Source organism: Python bivittatus, unplaced genomic scaffold (genome assembly GCF_059951505.1).
Source record: "Python bivittatus isolate LINGU-HERP-01145 unplaced genomic scaffold, Pbiv_v1 ctg000610_np1212, whole genome shotgun sequence".
NCBI classification, from domain to species: Eukaryota; Metazoa; Chordata; class Lepidosauria; order Squamata; family Pythonidae; genus Python; species Python bivittatus.
In genome coordinates this window covers 13,169,867-13,197,536 of record NW_028277088.1, presented here as the reverse complement: position 1 = coordinate 13,197,536, position 27,670 = coordinate 13,169,867, and the positions used below count along the sequence as shown (strand labels likewise).

Genomic DNA, 27,670 nt, shown 5'->3' with positions numbered 1-27,670 from the left:
TCTCCCTCCCTCTTGTGTCTTTGAGTCCGTGTTGACTCCTGGTGACTGCCTAGACAACTCCCTGAAGTTTTCTTGCTAAGGCTTTTCAGAAGTGCCCTTGCCAACTTTCTAGGGCTGAGACAGAGGGACTGGCCCAAGGTCATCCAGCTGGCTTTGTGCCTAAGGCAGGACTAGAACTCCCAGCCTGGTACCTTAACCACTACACCAAACTGCCTCTCTTTTCAATTCATGTAGTACTAAGGCCAACATGCCATCCATCCATCTGAATTTATCAGCTGCCTAACTCTTACACATTATGGTACTACGTAAAACCATATAGCATTTATGTAAAAATCACAAGAGCGACGTGTCCCACATGTCCAGGTTTTAAGATGAGGGCAGAATCTTTAGGCAGAGTCCATGTCCCAAAGTGCTGCTAACAGGGCTCCTGAGAATTATGCCAATAACGTGACTGGCCAACCAGAAGGGGAATGGATGTCCTGCTGTTGTTGGAAGGGATACAGAAATGGAAGGAAGCACAGAAAGGAGTAGGTATCTTCCTCTCTTTAATTGCCACTGATGTGGAAGAGATAAGAATACACAAATGTGTTTTTGGAAATACTTGTGGATAATACAGAACAGAAAGAGTCTAACCCACTGGCTCAGCTTGCACAACACGCTTAAACCATAGTTAATCCAACCCAGATTCACTCAATCCACACCACACAATGCAACCTAAACGAACCATATGGTACGAGATTAATTGGTTGATTAGGTCAATGTGTCCTGAGAACACAGGCACAGTTTAATAACAAAATTTTAGTTGCTTCAATAGCTTATTCGTGGCACAGACTGGGATGCAAAGTTTCTTTTACTCACAAGGGCTCTATCTTGGCAAGACTCTCCTACTGTTTGATAGCAGCCTATAATAAAATTCTTACTGTATTAAATTAGCAGAGTAAAATGCAAAAGCTTTAAATTTTCAACAAATCATTTAGGCACAGTTTAGAAAAATCTAATCATAGTAGGCCTTTTGCATAAATCATTACCCAATAAAGTTCAGCATCTCTTAAATATGAAGCAGAACAACAAGACTTTTATGGTTATGTTTAAAAAGTACTAAACATGCAGACATAAATAATTCTGAATTAAATGAGACTTTATTCAGGTTTGCAGCCTTAATGTGACGCGAATTTGTATCAGCAACTGAGGAATGGGATACAAATGCACTAGCCAATACAATTGCCAATGGTTGAAAAAGCCAAAGAAACAGTCTTTGCTTTCCAAGAGTTATTAAAACAATAACTCTTTCTAAATAATAAGATGTCAGAGACACTGCAAAATGACATCTGATATATGCAAATCTTACTTCTATGGCTCTGAACAGCTGAAATATACAAATAGCCTGAATGTCAGAGTAAATAAAAATAATTAAAAATGGATTTCAAAATCATATATATATATATATATATATATATATATATATATATGATTTTGAAATCCATTTTTAATTATTTTTAATTATGAATATATATATTCATATTCTTCAAAAATATAATCATGAATATAACATCTAATTACTATATATTCTATTTGCCAGCCTGCATATGAGAAAGACATTAACAGACCTGAAAACTGCCTTCTCTGTAGAGGTGCAAAGGCAAAGTTAATAAACAGAGAATGTGAGGCAACAGAGAACATCTTGGGAAGAATCAAACAATAAAAAAAGCTACTACAATCCTCACATTTGAACAGAAAAATATAGTCATAAACCTGTGGTAGCTTAATGCATTCAGACAGACTTGATATTTCTATTTTTTTTTTATTCCTGAAATTGTTGATAACAATCTGAAAAAATTCAGATTAGTAATTGCTTATATGGACTGTTTCTTTTAAAAATAAAACCACTTTTTGAGCACTGAGGAATATATGTTTGGGTTATATTAAACAACAAGAATGCGCTTTCAGTACATATAATAATTACAGACTCTTCCTGCCTAAAGTATAAAGGATGATTAAAACAATAAAACAGAGTTTTCTTGACTGATTCAAATCATGCTTTAAACGTATTTGATTTAGATCAAAACCATCCTGTGTTTTTAATCTTACTTAGAGGTTGGTTTGCAGAGATCAGAGAGGATGTAGGTATGTGCTCATGTGTGAAGCTAGACATGCATTCTGGATGGGAAGAAATGTAAGTCAATGGTATACTATAAATAAGTTTCATCAGCATGCAAATAGCAGAAAAAGAGGCTAATGCAGTGCTTTCCCTATAGTACAGTGGTTTTTAAACTGAGGGTACCCCCAAGGGGATATTTTGGGCACATCCTTGGGTAATGGAGCAATTTGTAATCACTTGTTTGTGAGTCGAGCATCCAATCTGAGACTGCCGCTGCTGAGAGGCTTTTGTAAAACAACAGACTGTGGGGTTTTCATGGGGGTAATGATATTGAGATCAGGAAAAGGGGTAATTGGGTCAAACAGTTTAAGAACCACTGCCCTAGTATATACTATAGTCTTCTCCAACTTGGTTACCTCTAAATGCATTAGATTACATCAGCTTTCATAGCAGCCGGTATATTGGCCAGAGATGATGGAAGCTTTAGTCCAGTGTTCTCAACTTCAGCAACTTTTAAGATATGGGGACTTCAACTCCCAGAGTTCCCCAGTCAGCCATGTTGGCTGGGGAATTCTGGGAGTTGAAGTCTACATATCTTAAAATTGCCAAGGTTGGGAAACAGTGCTCTAGTCAAAACTATCGGTCTTCTTTACAAAGCCTGTCCTGAAACTTAATAAATACTAGTTGAACTCAAAAAGTCAATCACTGACTCATGCAGTTCCAGTCATGTCATCCTGCTGCTAGAGGGTGAAATTGGCCAGGAGGGGACAGAGAAGGGAGTTATGGGTAATCCTGCAAGAAAAGCTATCTCAGTACTGATCCCAGGATGAAACATCCAACTGACAGAAGTTCAAGGTTGTGATGGTGTTAACAGATGCATCAGTAGTTAAGGACATCAATCTAGGATTAGAGAAATCCATGTTCCAATCCTCATTCAACCATAAAACTCAGTGGATGATCCTTGGCCATTAGGGAGCTCTCATCAAATTGTTTTGATGTTGCAGTGAGAAGAATAGATCAGATTCACCTCTTTGAAGAAAATGTATGATATAAATGCCATCAGTATGACTCAATCAAACAAACGAAACTCAATAATCTGAAACATAATACTTTTACATTAGGTCAGTTTGCTAATTTAGAAGAGGCATCCCATTTTGGTATAAGTATTTGCAAGAATGTTGACATATGGAGTGTTACATGATTACTACTGTAAACTATTCTAATAGCATTGAGAATTAACATCTTTCGATTTCTATCCCCCTGCTTAAAACTGTGTATCCTTCTTTGATGTGCTGCACAAAGTTGTTACACTAGTTCATTTATTCATTTCATATCCACCTCTGTATTCCAGTGAGCGTTTGTTGAAGCACAGAGAGTCAACTGAATATAAACTGACTGTAAAAAGAAGGGGTAGAAAGATTTTGCTAGGAAAAATAGAGAGGGTAGACAATGACTATCATATTACTAAGAAATATTCCTCTGCTTTCAAAGCTCACCTGTCTAGCTTTTTCCAAGCAGTGAAACTTTCTTTTAATTCTTATTTTTAATTGTGAAACTAAAAAAACAAAGATTACACCAACTAAAATTTCCAAGCAGTGAAGTCGGCAGCTATGCTACATAGATCCTGAAATTAGGCTCAGAAGGAAGGCTCAGAAGTGGAGGAAACCAACCTCCACTATTGGCCATGATTTTTGAGCTGAGCTTTAAAGTTACAAAGTCAACATTCTTTGGAACCAGTCATATCCTGGTTGAGATGAACTTCTGAACCTGCTTTTAGAAATGAAAAATTTCAAATCATTACCCAAATACTTGTCATTTCGTTTTCCACTTGTCCTTTTGAGAATGCTAATTAGAATCAGCCACATTACTGCTTTACTGGTACTGAGGTCAGACAGGTTTTGTCTAAGGTGTTTGATCTGATGGGTTAATAATCCACACCACGCTTGCAATGTATCCCTTAGCTTTATTGCACTGGTCAAAATGATGGGCATACAAACAGAAAAGCAGACCATAATCTACACAGATCATCCAATATGATTTTAGTATCTTCTCTCCCAGCTGTTCCTCTTTTTCAGCTTTCCCTATTCTGTTGTTGTCAGAGATGAGTTAGAACAACAAATCCAGAATTCTGAGCCAGTACGGCAGCTGATTAGGAACTTTGGAAGTTGAAGTCTCAACACATTTGGAGGATACCATGCTGAAGAACACTGACCTTTCCCGTTCCTAGTTTAATTTTAATGGAATAGCACCTCTCTTCCAAACTTACTAAGGCTCCTATCACTTGGTTACTAAATTCTATATAGACAAATTGTATTAACTTTTCTCTTTTTTTCCTAAATGTCCTCTTTTCCCTCTGCCACAATAGAGTCTCAGTTATTTATCCATTGTTCAAATACTTTACTTCTGCTACGAACAGTTGGAGGAAGACTTACATGAAGATGCTCAGGCTGTGCTCACATTCTGAACTTTCCCCGTGCAAGCTTTTTTTTTTTCAAACTTCCTGATGGACTCATGGATCATTTGAGCTCATGTTTTTGTTGGCATATGTTATAACTCCAAAGTACTCTGCAGTTCTCTGGAGGATGCCAGGGACATGCAACCACTTGGCTCTTTCAAGAATAACAATATTTGACTTTGAGGGAGCAGGCCATAGCTTAGTAGTACATGCAGAAATTCCAGGTTCAGTTCTAGGTAATGGGGAAAGCCTCCAACTGAATACCGGGAGATCTATAGAGAGTAAGGAAGATGACCTTGATGGAAATATGCAAGAACTGTTATCTAACCAAAGGGGTTAGAACAGATATCATTCAGAAGCGGGGGAAGGAGGTACAGCACAATCAGGCTTGCAAGACTCTATAATTATAGCCAATCTCAGTAACAGTAGTTTTAGCCTTTCTGTTGAGTTGATTTCCTAGTCTGGTCTACCTAGTGAAGCTGACAAAATCTGATACTTGTAGAAATACATAGAACTATATCAGATAAAACAAAGTTTTCTACATTTAAATACTTCATAGCATTATGAATAAAAGCTGTGCTTTCTATCTGTATCTTCTCCTCCTGGTGTCCTATGCTCTCCATGTTGAGAAATACTTTTCCTGCCTTGTTCCACATTGTTTCTGCTGGTTTACAATCCCCTTTTTGAACTAAAAGTGACAAGCTTTCTTCTAAACTGGGCTGTTTCTCTTCCCTAGCTCTCACCTATTGATTGATTAAGCGTCTTTTGTTTAATTAGCTTCTCACTTTATAGGGATGTTTTGTTTCTTATCACTTTATTTTACTTTGCTTTGCTCTACCCAGTTTCAACTTCTAAGTAAAACAACCTCTAAGTAACAGAAGTAAAACAAGGTTATCTGATTGGAAGTTAATCACTTCCAAGTTCTCCCTTTGTTCTATGGCTTCATTTGATTTCTTTCCATTGTGTTTCAAGTGTATGTTTTAATTGGGGGCGGTTCACAGATTGCTTTGGTAGTTTCAGCCAAAAGCCATCTGCTGACTTGAAGGTAAGGAGGCTCTTCAAGTCATTTCCATACCATGCCTCCATACAGGAAATTTATGGTATCAGCCATATATGATGACTTCTTCCTGAAGGAATGGCAGGGCACAGTAGATGGATTATTTGGCCACGGAGCTACATTTGGCCTGGCACAATATTTCTGCCACATGAGTACCCAGTTAATTAAAGACCTAGCAGGTGTAACCATGATGTGCTAAGCCTGGTTAGTATTATGCTTGGCTAGTTTTTTCTATGGCTTCAACTGATGTGTGAACGTAGGCTGTTCAGTTCCTCAATGGCTCAATGTAGTCTGTAAACGGAGAAAATGGGTTCACTCACTGAGCAGGTAGCCCACGGTAAATGCAGGTTTGTTGCACTCTAGCAGCTTTTGTGAAAAGCCACATACAACCTTTTTCAGACCAAGAGCAACATCTGGCTTTGAGTAACATATTAGATGGTATACTATAAACTTTGCAAGGCCAGTTGTAAAGAGGGGAACCAGTCCTAAATTTAATTACTTTATATACACTTAACATTAAACACACACACACACCATGAATGACTAATTTTCTACTTCTGTCATGGGTAGCAACTAAAGCTGAACACAAGACTTTGAGGAGTGTGCATACAGGACTAAGGCTACAGGTTGTTTATTTCTGTTTTAGAGTAACTTTCTGAAACATGGTGCCTTCCACATGTACTGGTTTCCAACTTCTACCATGTCCAATTAGTATGTTGGCTAGCCATTCTAGATGAGGTTCTACATAGCAGGGTAGCACTGGAAAGAGGTGGGCTACCTTATGTCATGGTTCTGTATGAGGACTTGGTCCTCTTAAAATCAGCAAAGGGACCACAATGTGTGCTTTGCAGGCATCTCAAACATAATTCCACAGCATATAGTATTTGGCTGTTCTTGTAAAGGCTAAGCAAGATCCAACCTAATAGGAAATCACCAAGGAATCTCAGGGCTGTGAGCCGGTCAGGGAGGTCAAACAACCCAGGAGGAGCCAGTAACAACCCACTTTCACACTGCTGTCCAGAAAACAAAATGGACATGGACATGTAATCACAAGGAGTTGAGCTGATCTCAAGGATGTTTGGTTAAAAGTGCAAAACCAGGTATATCCAGTTAAAATAACAAGTGAAGAAACAAGTTCTGCCTCATCCCCAAGAGATCCACTACTGATTGTTAGAAAACTTGATGCTTTTCAGCTGTTTTGAAGTACTCCCATCATCTCTAACCATTGGCTGTGTTGACTTGGAGTTATGGGAACTGTAAGACTGTATAGTCCTGGTGAGAAAACAATACAATCTAGGCAACTGTATTGTAATATTGTAATATGTCAAATATTACACTGGCCACTGGCACTACAATGGCTTCTTGTATGAACCCAGTTGGATTCTGGACTATCATAATCATGTCCAAACTATCCTGGTGTGATCTATACTTCATTTTGCATGATATTAGGAATCAAGGTCTGGTCTGCAAGGTTTCTACTTAAGAGTTCTGTATCTCAACATTTTAAATTCATCTGAAAGGGCTTGTGCTTTGGTAGGGGCCAATTCTTGCTCAAAGATCACAACTTCAGAAGATCGCGCACAATGCAACATAACGTTCCAGGCAAATTCATTGATCCAAACTCATTCACTCATTAAGACATCATTTATATTATCATACAGATAGCAAGCACTATGAACTAGCATCACCCATTGATGATTTCTACAACACTTTAATAGAAATACAAAAATGTCATCCAAAAAATGAAAAAAGGAACACACCTTATCATTTTGATGGACTGTAAGACCCTTTAAAAGAAGGCAATGACTTTTTATCTTGAATCTTGATCTATCCTAGCTAGATGAGTCAATGTAGCTAGAAAACCAGTGCAGACTGAACTGCCTACTTTGTGTATATGCATATATTCTCAATCTCATATTCCTCCACTGGTCTCTAAAACCCCAAGCCTTTCCATAGTTTTGTGTCTTTCTCCGGCTGCTGCATATAATTTAATATGTTCAGTATATGGGATCTAAATTTAGCTAATATTTCGGTGAACGAGTTCTGGATCCATTTTACCTGCTGAGGTTAGTGATCAATATCTTTATGTCCCTACATTTAGACTGTTGCTAATTGCAGACTTCATGGCTTCTGTATCAAAACCACACCTCTCCCATTTTCCCCCTTTGGTTACCGCTTTGCTTAATAGCAATAGAAGAGGTTTCCATGTTCTTTTGTAATCTTCTGATTGACCTAATAGACATTGTGTACTAATAAGTGGATTTTTGGAACATTTGTTAGAGCTAAAACATTACCCATGCTTTAGTTCTTTTATCATCTTGCAGGTGGGTTTGATTTAAAGCAAACTGATTTAAATAACTGGTCAAGAGGACTCAGCTTAATATTTGTCACAATTTATTTATCTTCTAATAAGGAAGATTCTATAAACAGTTCTAGTAAAACTGCATTCTTGTTTAATGTAACCTGAACATTCTCCAGTACTCTAAAAAGTAATTTCAGTTTTAAACAACATACAGCACAAAATAATTCATCCATTTTTTTCAGACTGTCCTTAAAGATTTTAAGAATGAAATCATTTCAGAAATTTCTCCCCAGTTTGCTTCCCCATATTCAATTGCCGGAATATTTAAACAATTACTGTATATTTTGTGAAGTCAGTAGTAGAGTTTAGTTTAGTTTAGTTTAGTTTAGTTTAGTTTAGTTTAGTTTAGTTTAGTTTAGTTTTGTAGTAATCTGGGAAGAAAATACTATGGCTACAGAAGACCCACTGTCCTTAAAGGGAAAAAAAAAGAAGCAGTACGGCAACATAAGAGCATTTTGCAACCTAAAAATCCTGCATGATCAGACATGCTCACTTCAAATTTTTAAAGCAGTGGTTGCTCTCATAAGGTTATGTCATTCAGAGAATGAGCCCTTGCATTTCTTTGCCTCCAACCCACATTTAGTTATTTGCCTGTCTTACCCCCAAGGACGAGGGCCTCTTTCCAATGTTCTCAAGAACCTTTTTTAGAAAGCTTGCCACCATAATTATGTTTCAGTCAATAGAAGGCATCCTGCCAGATGAGAAAATTCCATCTTATTCTTCAGATCCTTAGGACTGCAAATATGTCCACTTTCTGTTTCAGTTTCCATTCCTCTTCCTGTCCCTTATTTTTTCATTTGGACTTTTCTTTCTGGCCTGGTGTACTCCATCACTTCACATTTTCTGTTCTTTAAACCTCTTTGCCTTTGCATTTTTACAGAGAAGCTAGTTTTCAAGCCCATCAATTTCTCTAGTATAATCAGTAGAGGAAAGAGAGAAGCAGAAGTCTCATGCTTTCTTCCAGTTTCAAAGCAGCCCAATTCTCTCCTTTCCTCCAAAATTTCCTCTCTGCTACTTGCTATTATCAAGCTTCCTACCCTTGATCCTGGAAACAGCCATGCATTTGAGAACCAAAGTCAACAACTGAGAACCAAAAAGTAAACTTAGTAGGATGGGCCCCTGCTCAGTACAATGCTGGCTGTAGAGAGAACAGTGTTAGATATGGGCTTATGCAGTGCTTTGGATTCCAAGGAGAAAGACAGAGCAACAGTGGTGTTCATATAATACAGGTAGTCCTCGCTTAATGACAATAGGGACCAGAATATTCATCATTAAGCAGGGTGGTCATTAAGCAAGGCATCATGTGACCGCTCCCGATTTTATGACTTTTTTTTTCAGTGGTCATTAACTGAATCATGCAGTCACTAAACAAATCACACGGTTCCCCATTGATTTTGCTTGCCGGAAGCATGCTGGGAAGGTGGCAAATGGTGATCACATGATCCTGAGACACTGCAACCGTTGTAACTGCAAGGTGGTTGCCAAGTGCCTGGATTGCAATCACATGACCGTGGGGGTGCTGTGCCGGTCCTAAGTGCGAGGACAGGTTGTAAGTAGCTTTTTTCAGTGCCATCATAACTTCAAACAGTCGCTAAACAATCAGTCATTATGTGAGGACTACCTGTACCTGCTGGCAACTCCTTAGAGCAGTTGTATCTTTTTCCACAACTGCATGGCTGCCTTTCAAAGATGCAGCACAATCCCAAGAAAGGCACCTCTGGTTTAAAGAAAATCCTAGAGGTGATGTATTCATGCTCTGAGACAAGTTTTTCTTCAAGTAGGAAAGATTGCACAGCCCTACTAAATAAGGATGACAAAGATATGGAGCCAACAGCCAACATGGCTGTGAAAGAGAGAATGTCAAAACAAAGGCAATTTGATGAAATTATGGTTCTTGCTTAAGAATAATGCAGAACAGAGTGGAGAAAAAGTATGTCACCTGTTGCATCAGAGAGATAATCATATCACAACAAAATACAAAAATTGGTCTTCCTCAGCACAGTACTCTCCAAGTATCCTGACCATGTTTCTTAGGAATTCTGGGAGTTTTAATCTCAACACATCAGAAGAGCAGCAGATTGGGGAAAGCTTGATGCAGATCTTCAGTATGTGATGCTGACAACATTACACATCATGCTATGACAGGGTTTGTTTGATAACGGTATGTTGAATAAGTCACAGCTGGCCTTCATTCACCATCATTCCAAGTTACAAACCATTGTATTCAAACTAAAATAAATTAGTCGAGACATCATGTTGAGTCCAAATCAAAAATAACTACATACACTATGCCTTAATGTAATATATGAAAAAGTGAGTTGAGTCCTTGGCTTGGATCAAAACATAATTATCACACTTACTCATTAATAACAACAATACCACAATTTGTTACAGCTTTTCATAATTTGTAATGCAGGCATCATATGAAGAGGTATAGTACAGAGACTATGCAAGATTAGCAGCACTCTCACTACAATCAATTCTTGCACGCTACTATTTGTCTGTCTAGTTGTATCAGGTTTCATTTAAATACGATCTACCGATACAATGAATGGCTGCAACCGATACAGCATTGATAGTTAAATGGACTCTTGTGTCTAAAGATAACACAGCTTTAAGTAACAAACACTGGATAAAATCAATAGGGTAAAACCAATACCTGCATGATCTGTTTCTGAAAACCACCTAGGAGAACACTGTTAGATACAGAAAGCTGGATTAGATGGACTTTTGATCTGATCCAGAAAGGAAATTATGTACTTGAAGAAGCAACCCATTTTTAATTGAACAAGTTCTGCAGAGCTTCATCTTTTTTTCTTTTCATGAACGATTTATGCTTTCCCAACACTCACCCTTTCCAAAACTAGGTAACAGAAGGGAAATACCATTTAAAATGCTTCTTTCTCTCTTGGTAGTTTCCAGGAATGCATTTTTCTTTCTCTACTTGACGTGTACAGCTTGAACTTTAAAAACTAAGGGCAGAAGTACATGTTATGGAAGATACAATGATGTTCCCCAAAATAGCAACTCTATGTCAAATCCAGTTCCTTCATCGCAGATGGTAATGCTTATATATGTCATGACATCTGCTTGTGTGGGTTCTGTAAAGAAATCTTAATAGGAAAAGTTGCTTCACTTTATAACTTAGCCTGCATTAGTATAACTGTAAGTCTAAAGAGATAGCCTAATGGCACATTCTCCTTCATGTTTGATTAACTGCTTCTATTAATTTCAAACTCTCAAAAATTGTTTGCTACAACAATATAACAAGGGTATTATCACTCCTCTGTTATCCTAAATGACTATATGCTAATGAGCTGGATACCAACACAGATATAATACTCTATTTGACACAATCAACGTTTTATTTTACATGAAAGAGTTGGTACAGCTCTGAAAAGAAGATTGTAGTTTCACTTCTGTTGTCAACTGACCATAGTTTAATATTATCTTGAAACTCTCAACTTGGTTAATCCTAATAATGACTTTCTGAATTCTCAGTTAGTGTAGTCAACACATCTGGAGAACATTAGCCTTGAGAAAGGCTGCATAAAACTAACAAGTAGACGTACCCTCCCAGCAAAGTAGAGCGTTTGGATTGCATATGAAACAAATCAAGAATACTTCAATACAGAAACCTACATTGCAAGCTTATTCCTCTACATATGTAGCAAAGGAAAAGATAATGTAATAGTTGGGCCCACCATGCCATTTATCTGGAGAGATCAAGAAATATGTTGCAATCACGCCAGCTATTTTTATTACTTTCCATGTAATCTCAAAATGGCAAAAAACCACAGAAAATTTTGACTCATACCAATATACTAACCACAGACCAGACATAGTAGTGAATTTTTTCCATCCAAAAGTAAAGAAAATGCTGTGTCATTTACAAATGATGTTTGTGTCTACAGTTAGAAATTGATGAAGCCATTAGGGGGAAAAAACTGCTTAATCTACATATTCTTCTCATTTTAAGTAAAACATTTGACTACATGAAGTATCTCAAATGTACACGTATTTATTTATATTACATTAAAATGTTAGAGAGAAAGAGAGAGAGAGCTCGCACGGGATACTTGGGAGAAGGAAGAGTTTGTCATAACTTACATCACAAGAATAAATTCTCTCTTTTAACATTCTGTGTTTTTCAATAGAAACAATTTCAAAGGACAATAAAACATAATGACTAGATTCTAACACAAATTGTTCACAAATAAACAAGAAAGCTTTGTAGAAATTTACCATTTTTCAAAGAAATTGCACTTTATGTCATTTTTTTAAAATTATCTAACCAAAAAAATCTCTCAAGATGAACATGTAGGTTTCTTGCAAATAATATGAAAAGCTGTTTTTCCACTATTTTCCAGGATTCTTTTTTTCAGCCTCACAGTCTAGCCTATAGCCCTGGGACAAGGATTCCCTGGAGGTCAGACCCTGCTTAGTTTTTCCAAAATCAGCCAAGGTCAGCTAAATGCTGCCAGCTGAGGGACAAAATAATACACACATATACACATAATATTTTACATATAAACACATACTATTATCCCCACAGATTCTCATACCTTAAGTAGCATCAACCTTTTGCTTTCTAAGAAAAAAGATTTGTGAGGAAATATGATAATTTTCATTCAAGAACTCTACTCTACCTGGATGTTAATCCTACCAAGTTTAACAGGGCCAATCCCAGCTGAGCATGTATACAATTGTAACTTAAATAATGTTTATATTTTTTTCAAAAATAATCCTTACTTTCCAAATTTATACGTCACATTCTTTTTCTTTTCTTTCCATTTGTTTTGTAAAAAGTTAACCAGTTCTCTCACAATCACTACTATTACCTTCTGTTTGAATAGCTACATCATCTATTGTCTCCTATTCAATCTTTCTCCCACCAACAGTGTTTATGGACTTATTGTTTATCTCTTATCTTACTGATCCAAGAAGATGACAAAGAGAGGGGAAAAAAAACTAGGGGAAGAATGCAGATTTCTAATAGTATAATAAATACTTCCCCTTTATCAAAATGTATTTGTTATCACACCAATGTTGCTTCAAAACCACCTTCCTTTCTCTTTCCCACCCATCATCAGGGCAATCAAATGAAACATATTTTAAGCATTTTATACCTTATTACTGCTGGAGAAGATAAACCTTGGTGAAAAGGTTCCAAATTCAATAGGGCAAGAATTTGTGTGCGAGCTTTCAAGTTTAGCAGGACTTTCCCTCAGGCAAGATAATAGACAAAAACCCCCAAGCAGGTGAAGTGTGGGGAAAAGTTTGCATTTCTGAAGGCACTGAGTTTGCATTTATTCATAATGTTAATATGAATATGAATGTTAATGTGGGAGGAGACTAAAGACATTCAAGTTAAGTTCCACCAGGAATGTCAGTTGTTTCAACTTGCACCAAAATCTCTCCTTTGGATTGCTGAGCTGAAGAAATAATGGTGTTGTCCATTTTCATAATGTATCTGCGTGCATCCCTTATGTACTTTGAACCCAGAGTGTGTTCCATTTTTCTGGAATTCTCACGGGTGTATCTTTCCAGATTTAAAGAAAATATAGTCACAATTATGCTAGCCTTCAGGCTAGATGCTCTGGCACATCTACCCCTTTATCAGTTTAAGAATTGGGACCACATCCAAAGAAAGCTTTACCATAATCCGTTAAAAACACATAGAATGCTCAGAAAGGGACTGGGGCTTTATATTACAAAGATCTGTTTGATTCCTCTTAAGTGCTTTCAGTTATTATATTCTGCTAATGCTACTAAACAGTTTTTGTAATATTTTAAGACTCTCTAGTCCTATATATGTAAGTAAATGAATTCAGTGCATTTGCTGCTAAGCAGACATGTAAAGGATTGTGTTGACTTTTACCCCTTTCAGAAACATGAATTGGCACCATGCTTTTATTTAGACCTCAAGGTCCTGGCTTACGTTTCTTTGTACATTACCTTGAGAACATCTGGCCCATTTTTCAAAAGGTCTTGTTGAAGATTAAAAACAGAAGGCTTCTGGTTATGTATATTACACCTTAAAAGCAATGAAGACTTCATTTACTCAGAAATGCAAAATTGGCTTCACACATACCGAGATCACACTTACTGTGACTTGTTTGGTTTTGACTTAACAAACTGATTTGTAAACCACGTTTTCTTTAAATAAATTTTATTAAAGATTTTAACAATAATAAAAGATAATACAAAATAAGATTAAGAGAAAAAAGAAAAATAAAGAGAAGAAAAAAAGAAAAATAGAAAGTGCAGAAAACAAAAAAGAAAAAATAAGTAAAAAGTAGAAAAGGTAAAAGAAAAGAAAAGAAAAAGATATTTAAGGAAGTGACTTCTGATCTTCTTTACAGCAGTTACAGACTTAATATCATTCCTCCCCCTTTGAAATTACATTACATAAATCACTTCTTCCCATATCTAACCCTTTTCAATTGGTAAATCCAAAAATCATTAACTCAGTTCTATCTATTTTCAGCAAAAAGTCAATAAAGGGTTTACAGTATTTTGTAAAAATACTTATTGTCTTATTCCTGATCAAACAAGTCAATGTTGTATTCCTTTCTCTTACATAATATTCTGGCATTATTAATCCTTGACTTGACATTAAGATGTTGTTGTAGAACCTGATCACCATCCATATCTTCTTCCTCCCATCCTAAAAAAAATTTTTTAAGGCTTCAACAGCCCTCTCCTTACTATTTGCACCAAATAATTCTATCAGTACTCTTGATCTCAAACAGGATTCTTTCTCTTGTAAATCCAGTAGTAATCCATTATGTGCATCATTTTTCATCTCTTGATTTAATATTTGCATTTCCTCTCTGTTTATTATTTCTATTTTATTTTCTAAAATTTCCATCTTGACTTTAATTTGTTTCACTTCTCCACTCAGTCGTCCTGCAGATTTTTCAACGTTATCAGGTAACAAACAGATTTGTAAACCATGGTTAATGGAAGGATTCCCTAAGCTCAATTTTGCATCTCGCAGGGAACCTCCATGCTGCACTGCTGCAACTCAGCAGTGGTTTTTCAGTACAGAGCAAATGAATGCATTAGGCCTACCATGTCTCTTTAAAAATCCAAGCACCCTCATAAAACACAAACACAACATCTAAACCAAAACCGCACTCCCACTTCATCGTGCATCATCTGACATGCCCCCTGCAGCCACAATCGAGGCCGCAATAAAACACATTCCCCAGGCAAGTTATGGCTTAGCATCATCTGTGAACCCTGCCAATTGTGGCTTATTCAACAAACCAAAGGTAAGCAAACTTTGGCTTAGCCATTGCACACCTTTTACCTAGAATGTGTACATTTAGTAGGGGACAAGGGCTACATTTGGTTGCTACTCATATGAGTGAAAGCAAGTACATTTGCTGTGGATAGCTCTATTTCATTCCAAGCAATACGCCACTTTTTAAAATAAGAAAAATTATAGCCTTTTGGGTAAACAAAGGGCTATTTAGAGAAGAGTACAAATTACAAAGATTTCATTAAAACATCTCCTTTTATCTCACAATACATCTGGAACATATTATTGGAAAAACAACAAATGGAGCTACTACTCCATAAATCCAAAGCGGCTAAAAATATTTTGCCAAATAAAATTAAGATTTGTGAAAGAAACCAAATGGATATTGAGAGCTAATCTGCTTGCTCAGCAATAAACTTATCCACCCCATCTCTTCAGTCACCCACCAGAAAATATAAATTTGTAATGTTAGAAAATTAATAGTGAAGTCCTCTGTGTTCAATGGGGCTTATTCTCCAATGCTGCTGCTTAGGACTGTAATGAAGTGTTATTTTTTGATAAAGGATAGTGAAATGTTTGCTCTATAAGAGAACTAGAATGCCAGTATCAAAACTGGCCCCCATGCCACCATCACCCACACAAACAGATACAAGTAACTATCAACAACTTTATTTGTAATTTGGGTAGTATGTTGCATGAACCACATATGAGATGCTGAAGTTGGAAGGCACCCATTTAGTTACTGGTGAAGAACATCAAATATTCATTCATAGATCTTTAAATCTTGTCATAGATCTAAACATTGCCAGTATTGAAAGAAGAGTGGAATTTAAGTGGACTCTAATGGGTTACACTTTAAATCAGATGATTATATGATAGTCAGGATATTAAATAATATGTAACAATGATACTGAAAAAAACCCTGATTGCTAAGTATTGCTTAATAAATGACAGGATTATGTATGCATTAGAATTTGTGGATATCCAGTAATTATCAGTATTATATAACTTGTAAACCTATTACAAACACAATAGTGGAAGACATTGAAGAATTCTATGGGAATAGCAAGAGGTGTTGAATGTAACATCAAGGAAGTCTATTATATTAGTAATGGGTAATCAAAGTTGGAAAATGGAGAAACATGAAGATTTGCAATGGGCAAACACAACAATGCAAAAAATAGGTAATCAGGTTTTGCAAAGAGAATGCTGGACTATATTACCAAGATCTCCTTCAAATAAATAAATGCAGACTCTATACCTGAACATTACCAGATGGACACACTGGAATCAAATCAACTATGTAATTGGATGAAAAAATGTAATGAAGATGCAGAAGTGTAGTGCAGGTTGCTTCCAGGTGCAAGTTGTAAAGCAGACTATGAAGTATTGGTGTCAATACTTAAGTATTCAGTATACTTAATTTATATGAAAGTGAACCTGAGCAGATATGAGAAGAAAGAAGAGCAAGCCAAAGCAGAAAAAAAAAAGAATTACAAAACTTAAAAGAGGAAAGTGTCTTTGGACAAGCTATTATAAGAGCCAAACAAAGACAGAAGATGAAAGAATGGCAAAGGATGACTCAATATGGACTTCCAACATCTAGCAAGAATGGCCAAAGAAAGTCATCTCTATTAAGAATAGCAACAAACAGACAAATAGCAACAAACAAAATGCAGATAGGTAAGAAAGAAAGAGACTCAGGAATAATCACAGAAGAGCTCTAAAAGAGACAAATAAACTTGAAGATAGAAATACTCTCCTATGCTTTACAAACTGGATTAGCGAATCATAAACATTTGCAGCAAGATAATATTTTCAGGAATCAATTCTGCTAGACACTGTGGTACAACAGGCAGTAGACCAGAGATCAATAAGAAGAGTTCAGGAGCAGATGAAACATCCGCTGAACTGTCTAAAGATGCAGGGCAAGAGGAGTTAAAATGTTAACAGCTTTATATCAACAAATACGAAACAAGCCTTGTGGCCTACAGATTGGAAAAGATTGGTGTATACATTTAAATCAAAGAAAGGAGACCCAAGAGAATATACAAACCAAATACTGAAATAATTTCAACAAAAGCAAGGTTTTATTTAAGAACTTATAAGTGAGAACAGAGAGAGCGAGATGTCAAATGAACAGGCAGATTTTAGAGAAGGCAGAGGGACATGAGATCAGATAGCTAATGTAAGTTGAATAATGGAGAGAGCAAGAGAATATCAAGAGGAGATTTACCTTTACTTCACTGACTATAGCGAAGCCTTTGGCTAAACTGTGCCAGAATGTGGAATATATTAAGGCTAACACGTGCAAGGACAGTTGATTATTCTTCTGAGGAACCTCTAAACTGAATAAAAAGCTACTATAGTAACTGAATTTAGAGAAACAGAGTAGCTCATAATAGAAAATGAAGTGAGACAAGGATGCATACTGTCCCCATATCTGTTTAATTTATACAGCCATTATATTTTAAGAACAGTAGAACTGGAATTGAGAGTCACTTTGGTGTAGTGGTTAAGGCATCAAACTAGAAACCAGAGACTGGGAGTTCTAGTCTTGCCTTAAGCACAAAGCCAGCTGGGTGACCTTGGGCCAATCACTCTCTCTCAACCCTAGGAAGGAGGTAATGGCCATCCACTTCCAAATCAACTGCTGGGACTAGTTCCAGGCAGTTGCCAGGAGTCAAAACTGACTCAAAGGCACTAAAATAATAATAATAATTAAAAAAAAAAAACTGGAAGAGATGACAGCTGAAATCAAAATAGGAGGCCAAAATACTAACAAACTGAGATATGCAGATGACTCTACCTTCTTAGGCAAAAGCAATGGCTTAGAAGAGCCCACTACGAGATTAAAAATGGAAAGTGAAAAATCTGGGGTAACATTACATAGTAAGAAAACGGTAATTTCAATTAACATGTTTAGTAAACATTCAAGTTAATCGTGAAGAAGTTAAGGTATTGATAGCTTTGTTCTCTTGGGCTCAAGAGTAGATAAAGATGAACAAAAGTTAAGAGATTAATTCTAGGGAGGAATGCAATGGCAGACTTCAACTAAATCATAAAGATTTGGGCCCAGGGACAGAGCAGATCTCAGTTCCAATTTGCTTTGGTCTTTTCCCAAAAGGGATCTGTTTTCAGATCCTAAGTGGTCCTAAGTAGTGTTGAAAGGACTACAGGGAGTCCTCAGGTTACGATAGCAATTGGGACCAGAATTTGTCATCAAGCAATGTGATCGTAAAGCGCAATGCCACATGATCACATCACTTAGCGACACAATCCCATCAGTCCCAGTTCCCATCGTAATCCAGAGACCGTGCGGGTCATTAAGAGAGGACCTCGTGTTACTAAAGTCCTAACAAGCAGACCAATAGGCAAGAACCGTGGGTGGGTGAGTGCCATGGGTGGGTGCTACGGAGTGTGGATGGACATTACAGGGAGCAAGTGCACAGGGGCTGCTACAGAGCATGGGTGGGCAGGGGGGTGCTAGTAGTGGGGCTACTCGGGAGAAAAAGCAGTGGAAGCAACTTACAGAAGCAACTTGGTAACTTCCCCTGCTGGCTTTCCACAAACAAAATCAATGGGGAAGCCAACAGGGAAGGTCGCAAATGGCAATCACATGACTGCAGCTCACTGAGATGTCGTAATCATGAGCTGGACACCCCAGCATCCAGATGGCGATCATGTGACCGTGTGGACGCTGCGATGGCCAGAACTCCAAGGACTGGTCATAAGTCCCCCTTATTCAGCCCCATTGTAACTTTGAACGGTTGCTGAACAAGCGGTCATAATCCAAGGACTATCTGTACTATAGAAATCTTTTATTTCTATCATAAGAAGCAGTTTTAGATTCTTTATCACCAAAGAATCATTTTAGTAAGATGTTGAATGTGTAACTATCAGACTTATCCAGGGCCCAAATACTGACAACTGAACAATTCTACCCTTTATGTTGTTAAATTAATGCTGTTCAAAATAATTTAAACAGGTATAATTCCCACAGAACCAAAAACCAGTTATACAAGAAACTGAGCTGGGCTGTGAATCAACGAGGATGGAATTTACATGCTTTTATGCTGTGAAGGACAATATACAAAACCGCTGGCAGATGTTGTAGAAGCCTGTATATCTTGGCCCAAGCCAAAATTCTACCTTCCCAAACAAAGGCAACTGGAGGTGATGTAATAAGAAACTTCACTGAGCAGCTGTTTGAAAATAAAGGTGGTTTTAATTTGCTTTTGTTTATGTTAACTCTTACCAAAAGGTAACACTTTCAAAGCAGAATCTAAAAAATTAGTACTCATTATAATTCATACAATACAAAGAACAGCTCTAGTATTATCAAGAGCTACACAGGAAGAAGTAGTTCATTTTGTGCTCATCCAAATAAAAATAATTTATATGAAATATGAAAAAGCAGCTAAAGTGATGATATGGGAAAGAAAAACACTGCAATAGAAGCACTGAGTGAAGAAAAGAGAGGTGAGGATTAAAGCATTGAAGGAGGGAATTTTAGTCATCCCCTTGTTGTTTTCTCACCTTCTCCAAAAAGATAAGATTTGCCTCTGAAGTTGCTCTTTGTAGACCTTGAAAGCGCCACATGGCAACTATTACATTGATAAAAAAAGAAGGCATGCCAAACTCAGATTTCAAAATAATACGTCATGCTAATTCTAGTTTGATTATTGGTGGTGAAATCCAGCCATCTGCTTGAAGTTCCTAGAACACTGGTTGGATTTTCCAGCTAGTCCCACCTTAGGCACAAAGCCATCTGTGTGACCTTGGGCCAGTCCCTCTCTCTCATCCCCAGGAAGGAGACAATGGCCAACCACTTCCAAAATCTTGCCAAGAAAACTGCAGGGACTTGTCCAGGCAGTCATCAGGAATCAATACTGACTCAAAGGCATACACACTAGCATACATCTGATTTTGCAATATTCTCAAGTGACACCAGGCATCTGTATTTGGTGTTCATAGATTTGTAGCCAAGTACAAAATATGGAGCTTGTAACTATTTTTGAAGCATGCCTGTCATCCCCAATGCTTGATCATACATTTACACTTCCAAAATACCTATGATCCTAAAAGGCATTTACTTCTAAGCCTCAGTGACAGAGTTGCTTGGATATAAGCTCTATTTAGGTTTGTAGCCTGACGTTCTATCAATGTCTTAAGACTTGCTCCCACCTCAAGACTTAGCCTTACAATCCATCCTACATTCAAAGGGAAGAGAGATTTTTTTTTTATTGGCATGGGTCTGGGTCCACAATTAGAAATGCAGAGATGAGAGATGAAAGATGATTCAATCCATCCATCCATGATTATAAAACAAAGCAAAAAAGTGTATTTAATCATACCTGTTTTTGTAACTCTTCTTGTTTATAGCAAGTTCTGTCTCTTGCCATGTAATTAACTTTCATTTTCCTAGCATAAAAGGTCCCTTCCAAAAATAACAAAAGATGTCATTTGCATTATACTTGGTTTAATTTGGAGCACTGCTTCCTACAAAAGCATTATCAGCTCTTGAGAATACAGCTCTGCTTCTTAATTTGCAAAAATATGCCTCTGACAGCCTACCTTTACATAGTTATGTTGGAATAATAGGACAGACAATTCAATATATTTCTATCGCAAAGCTAATCCTGCAATTGAGATGCGTGTTATACTAGTCCTGTGTTGTTGTTTTTTACATATAAATAAATTCCTTAAATAAGTTGCTGTGGACCACAAGGTTTTCTTCCCAAGTAAATTTGTAAATCTCAGATTGCAAACACTTGTAGTCATAAAGATTTCTAACTGGAAGTAAATCCCAATACAAACAATGGATATTAGATTAAAATTGCTTATGATAAATGCATTACAGCAGGTATGATGCAAATAGTTTATCTACAATAGCCGATAGTCACTTTTGGACCAGTGTTTTGAGGTTCAACAGCTGAAATCTTAGACACACCTATTTGTTACATGATATTTTTAAATATCCAAATGTATATTTATGTATTTATAAATGTATAAATACATATAAGGGCATGTATTTATAAATAAGCATGCACATGACTGAAATAGATAATTATTTTTAAACTTCAGCATTCAACACTTTTTACAGACCAACCTAAAGAAAAAGGTCATGGAGGAGCAATTCTCTGTTTATGGGAGATCCCAAATTAAACTCCCAGCATATCAGACAAAGTTGGAAAAGCTGCCTGAAATACTGGGATATTATAGCCATAATGTAGAAAACTAGGCTTGATGAACCCCCGATCTGACTCAGAGTTTGGATTCACGTATTCTGCTACGCTACCATTTTAGTAATTAAGCCAAAATCTATGCATCACATTAGGCTCTTACACATTACTTACAATGCAAACTTATTACTGTAGGTTATTCTTTATGATGCAATTCAAAATTAATCCAAAAGTTTTGAATAAGCTTCCTCTAGATGGCCATAGACCTGCAAAAGGTTATAAACAGAACACCAGGAAGGGTTTAAAAGTTTACTGTTCAAGTACAAGTATAGTATAAGACAAATTTTACCAGCCAGAGAAACAAACCATTGCTCTTTCTGAATGGTTAAATGCACTGTGAACAGTTTCCCTATTCTCCTGCTTGGAACAGTGTATTTCTTTCATATTATTTTTAAACACACCATGGAGGTTTTAGTAGAAGAGATGAGGGGTGGAGAGGCTAATAAAAGTGAGTAACATTTCCTAAAAATGGCAGCACTACTTATAAAATATTTTAGAAGAAGCCAAACTAAGCATTTGAGAAAATGTTTTAAAACTCAACAATTTGACGCTTCTTGTGTTAGGAGATTGATGGAGGTATGATGCACAGACTTTCCAGTCAAGGAAAATATTAATATTCACAGATATTGCACAATCAACTCCCCCCAGAACAGCCCAGTTTGAATATGTAAAAAGTGACAGTCATAACCCTGTGGCAGGTCTAGACTATATCTAGAGATTGATTATTTGAGAATACCCACACATTAAATTCCTTTGACGTGTGCAGAAATCCCAAACGCAAAGGCTTAGATTTCAGGTACTTCTGTCTGATCCAAAACAATCAAGTCAATAGGATAACCCAATAACCTTTCTCTAGTTTAACTTCTGGTATGAGGCTGCAACAGTAAAGGCTGTACCTGTTTTTAATGTGTGCTAACCTCACTAGTGCAGTGTTTTTCAAACTTGGCAACTTTAAGACGTGTGGACTTCAAATCCCAGAACTCCCCAGCCAGCATAGGGAAGTCCTCACGTCTTAAAGTTGCCAAGTTTGAAAAACACTGCACTTGAACAACAAATGACCAGGCTCAAATTTCGTACTTTGGACACATTATGCAAAGATTTAACTCTGTGGAGAAGCCTGTAATGCTGGGAAAGAGGGAAGGAAAGAGAAGAAGAGGATGAACAGTAGCAAGGCAGATAGACTCAGTGCACCACTGGAAGACCTTAAGGAACATGTTAGTAATATGCAAAACACATATGCAACTTCTCCAGACTCACTGGCTGGACTGCACTAACCCTAAATGTGGTTTGCTGGACTACTGCCTAGCAACCTGTATGAACTCAGCTGCTACAATTTATAATCCATGTTTCATGGCTTAGGTGTTGTACAAACCCAGTCAACTGTGGTTTACATAATAAACCATGGTTAAAGCATGATTCAATGCAATGAAAAAATCAGGTCAGTGAACATCATCTGTCATTTAACTTCATGTTTCCCAATCTGGTCTTCTCCAAATGTGGTGGGACTACAACTCTCAGAGTTCCTCATCATGCCAGCGGAGAATTCTGGAACTGTAATTTTGATCCATTTCTGACAGCACCAGGTTGGAGAGGGCTGAATTTACCTCTTTCAGAATAGGAAGTCATTTGTGCATCTCTCATCTGGAGGAAAAGGTACTCTGCTTGTCATGATTATGTACAGTCAACAGCGGAGTTCCTTCCTGTGCTTCGCAAACAGCCTGCCATTTCTACCAGCAGCTCCCCCAGGCCTGTCTTTTGCTGGAGGTCAACTCTCCTCTTCACACCAAGGAAGATTATGATGATTATTGTACTCTGTGTGATGGTTCAAGGTGTTAGCACATACCTCTAGCAACTATATACACTTTATTTTCCCAGTTCAAGGGCCAAATTTCATTTTCCTCAGTTGCCATTTTCCTAGCCTTCTAAATTTGCCCACAAACTCTTATTCTGCTTCACTATCACTGTACTAAGCTGCACGAGTTTGGACAAGGAGCATGGCAAGAAACAAAATAGAAGCACATCTGTATTTTTTTTACTTTCAGTACAGAACTGTCAACACAGAAGTGGAAAGAGGGCAAATTAACATCAAAATATCTGCAAGAATATCGCACGCCCAACACTCATTTTCCACAGCTACCTTAAAACCATCCCCCATTTCTGCTACAACATGGGAAGTACCAGAAGTAAACATCTCCAGGATGAAAACTTGCAGGCATATCATCAGCCCCAGGAAAGTTACAGGATTTCATCAATGTTGCTCTTTCTTTCTTTTTCAACACATCCTTGGTATCAGAACTGCAGGGTTCTTGCAAAAAATTAATAAACACCCAAACAAGCTTCTACAAGCCAGAAAGGCACGTTAGATCTTATGATTAAGAGCAACTGTCCTAGACAAACTGCGCCTACACTTTTAACACTTAATGGAACAGCCCATTCACTAGTTGCTAGTTTCCAGGAGATAACCATGCAAATGAGAGAACCCCATCTCCGGAGGGCCTAACCCCACCATTTGCTCTTCCCCTTTCAAAAGAGACAGCTCTTCTACAAACACCATTCCTTTGCGAAAACACGGCCTACACTATGATAACCAAAGCAAAAGTGTTTTTCTTCCCCCTCCCATAAAATCAACCTCCTTTAGAAAGAGTTGTCTAACTCGTGCGTTACTTGTGTTTATGTTTAACTGAAATGAGGCGGCAGCACGGCATTTCTTCAAACACAAAGAAACCTCCCGCAAACACAATTCCTTCCAACAGGCATGTGGAGTCTATGATTTCTTGTTTAATGTTTGTTTTCCCCCTCCCTCCTCCCCCCACTTGGGCCTGGACTTGCTAGAAAGCCTGGGGCTGGATTTGAAATCCGTGCAGGAACTACAACCGGGGAAGAAACTTGCACTACGAGTTGGGGGGAAAAACGGGGTACGCGTGTGCGTGTGGTAACCACCGTCGCGTGTTAGGCAAAGCGACAGCCTCTGGTCCCGATGCAGCCAAGCAACGTACAAGTCCTAACGACCACTGTGAGGAGACCGACGCGTCTTCTAGTCCCGTTAGAAGCGACACCCCAGAGCCTCGTCCCACCCGCGAACTGGCCGAGAAGGCTCCCCAAGGCGGGAAGAGCGCACATTTGGGGGACGAGTGGAGAGGCAAGTCTGCGGGAGCAAGGAGGAGGGGAGCCACCGGCCGGCCGGGCGGGCGGGCACTTGCGGGTTTCCCCCGCACATAACAAAGAGTTGAGGCCCCAGACGTCACGCGCGACCCTTCGCAACTCTGTATCTCGCCGCCCGGACTCGGAAATAAATCTCAGCTCGCTCCGGCGAGGCGACACAAAGCGGATGGAGCGGCGCCCCCGGCCACGCCAAGCCCCTGGCGAGGAGCTGCGGACTTCCCCTCCCGCGCTCTCGGCTGGCTTCCCAGCCGGCTGAAAGCTACAGGAGCTCGGCGGCGGCGCTGGAAAGTTTACCGGCAGGGGGAAGGAAGGAAGGAAGGAAGGAAGGAAGGAAGGAAGGAAGGAAGTGGCTGCGGCTCCCCAACTCTCTTCCACGCTGCCCCCGGGAGCTTTGCGCCTCTGGCTGCGCGCGTCCCACAATGCGCCGAAACCTCGGCGGGGCGAGGGAGAGAGGGTCCGCCGCCCGGCTGTCCCCTCGCGCCCGCCGAGCAGCAGCCTCGGTCCCCTCAGCCTCACTTTTTCTCCTGCCTGTCTCCCTCCCCTTTCCAGGAAGCGCCATATTGATCCCAGGCGCCCTCGTTCACTCCCTCCTCCTCCTCCGGCTGCGCCTTCTTCGCCTCCATCTAACCCATCTCTCCTCGCCCAAGTGCTCGGCCCCCGTCCTCCGACACCGGGTCCCTCGCCGCGGCCCCGGAGAGCGTCCCCACTCACCTTGGCGATCGCCTTCCTGTACCTGGTGACGGCTTGCTCGATCAGGCTCAAAACTTTCATGTGCCCGTCCCCGCAGGGCACGACCACCCGCGTCCGGCCGAAGCACACGGTGACTTTCATCTTCCCTCCTCCGGGCACGGTCCGCCGAGAGAAGCGGCCGGGCGGCTCTCCGCGCTCGCGATCGGTTCGGCAGCCCGGCGAGGGGAGCCGCGTTCGCTTCGGGGCGCCCCTCGCGCTGCCCCCGGCCACCAGCGCCAAGCGGGAGCCCGGCCCGAGGGCGGGCGGCTCAGCCTGCGGCGACCAAGTCGGCAGAGTCCCGCCGCTGCGCTGGGGGAGGATCGGGCGTCGGTTCACATGCTGCGGGCCGGGAGGGGGAGGGCGCCGCCAGCGCTACGCACGCCTGCTCGCTCTCCTCCGCTCCCTTCCTGGCGCGCCCGCCGCTGCCTCTGGCCACCTGTTCGGCGTCTCTCCTGAGCGCAGCCAGGCGGCGGCTGTCGCTCCCTTCGCTTCGCTCCGCTCCGCTCCTGTGGCGGGGAAGGGCCGGACTGTCTCCCCGCCAAGGCTGTGCAGCGTAATGCCTTTCACAATCCCTTGCCCCCCCCCAATACCTGGGAGCCCGGTTAAGGCAGCCCCTCCGTGGCCTCTCTTGCTACAGATCGATTAACGGGGCTGGCGGGGGGCGGCACTAGTTTTCACCCAGCTTCGGCGTAATTCTTTTCCCAACACCTCTAAAGTTAATCTCGTTGTTGGGGGGGGGGGGATTGCTTGCCTTGCTGCGAAGTTTGCCCCCTCCCCCGGAAACTTAGTCTTCCAAGCAGTTTTGTTGCTCTGAAGGCCGCGATAATTCCCCGTCTGGTTACTTACATGTGAAGATTCACCCAGGTCAGGCTATGCTTTCAGGGCACACTGATTTACAGACTAACCCTCCAAGCAGGTTTCAGCCTAGTGTATTTGGCAAACCCAGCGTATGTGGCTAATGTATCTTGCAAAATTGGGGTAAATGAACTGGCCAGGATTAATCCTGGACAAACCTGCCATCCGACCACAGCCACTTGACTTAGTAAATATTGATTGAACCTCAAAAACCCACAACAGGGGCCCAGCCCAGGATATTGATGTTTACTTTGAGGTAAGTACATCTAACTTTGTGGTATTAGTAAAGATGCAAGGCTGCAACTTGAACAAGTTGAAATGGGGCAACCTCGCCCCTTTTTATGTCAGAGAAGCCCCTGATGTGACCCTTGGGGTCTTACTCCCTACTCCCTAATAAGGGAATTTAAGACTGTAGTATTCTCTTGACTAGCTAAGTCAGTCTAGTCTTTGGGATAAGCGTGAACAGCAACCCCTGCAGGAGAGGTAACAAAGCAAGTTATGCTAAAAAGGTTGCAGATAGAGCGCCCAATGCATGGGCTTAATTTCTCTGCAAAATTGAAAGCAGAAGTCTTGAACCTTTTTTGGGGGGGATACCCACCTTTTTAGCTGGTGGGGCACATGTGGAATTCGCTTTGGGTTGTGGGTGTTGTCTGGCAGAACCGGTTACAATCCCCTGATGCGCACCAGAACGTTACCCCTTTAGCAAAATGTTCTTAACTATCTCTGTTTACCTTTCTATTTCTTTTTCTCAATAGGTAAGTGCATTTCCTCAGAAAACACTTCCCTGCAACAGGGGTGTCCACAGGGAGGGGGTCAAAAAAGTCAGGATAGCGGCCACAACCGTGTGGTCAAAACTCTGCTCTTTTCCTTTTTGTGTGTGTTGCAACGCATGTAAAAAAAGGGGAGGGGTTCAGTTGCATGGTTGTGACTGCCATCTTGACTTTTTTGACCCTCCTGCAGATACTCCTAGCTCTACCATAAAAGCAACATGTGTACCTTATAGGAAAGCTTATCCATCTCATAGGAACCATGGGGCATTTTTGGAAGCAGATGATGCAGAAAATCGGAGCTTTGCTTTACTTGGCAACATGCCAGTCTGCTGTTTTTCAATCTGATTTTTTAAAAAATCTAATTCAAGTAAGGAGGGATCTTGGCAATCTCCAAGGGAGGTGTGTCTGGGCACATTGGCATCCCCAGTGCCATGCTGGGGAGTAGAGAGAATATTTACCAAGGCTGAAATGGAAGGCTACAGTGAACTGATTTCTGGTTGGTTTTTAGCTTAAATAATATCATTGCTCTGTTTTTTACAGATACATAATAAGGGGTATCTCAAATGAGGTCTTGATAAAAGCCCTGTAATTGAGGAGAGGAGGAAAGGAAGGGACGGGATGTATCTTTAGTTGCATAGACACATTTCAACAGGTGCAGGACAAGCTA

The 27,670-nt window shown here is 39.7% G+C and overlaps 1 protein-coding gene across 3 annotated transcripts in view; it reads right to left on the bottom strand.

Annotated features, from left to right (window-relative positions):
- The window catches only part of PARD3 (par-3 family cell polarity regulator), a 574,792-nt gene extending 548,763 nt beyond the window's left edge, over nucleotides 1-26,029 (bottom strand). The window contains exon 1 of one of the 3 annotated variants that reach the window (XM_088149996.1): nucleotides 25,361-26,029. In XM_088149996.1, the coding sequence (XP_088006122.1) occupies nucleotides 25,361-25,480 (120 nt within the window). In that variant the 5' untranslated portion in view covers nucleotides 25,481-26,029. The remainder of the gene's footprint in view (nucleotides 1-25,360) is intronic. The other 2 variants (XM_088149995.1, XM_088149997.1) reach the window with 2 other exon arrangements.
- Nucleotides 26,030-27,670: the final 1,641 nt, after the last annotated feature.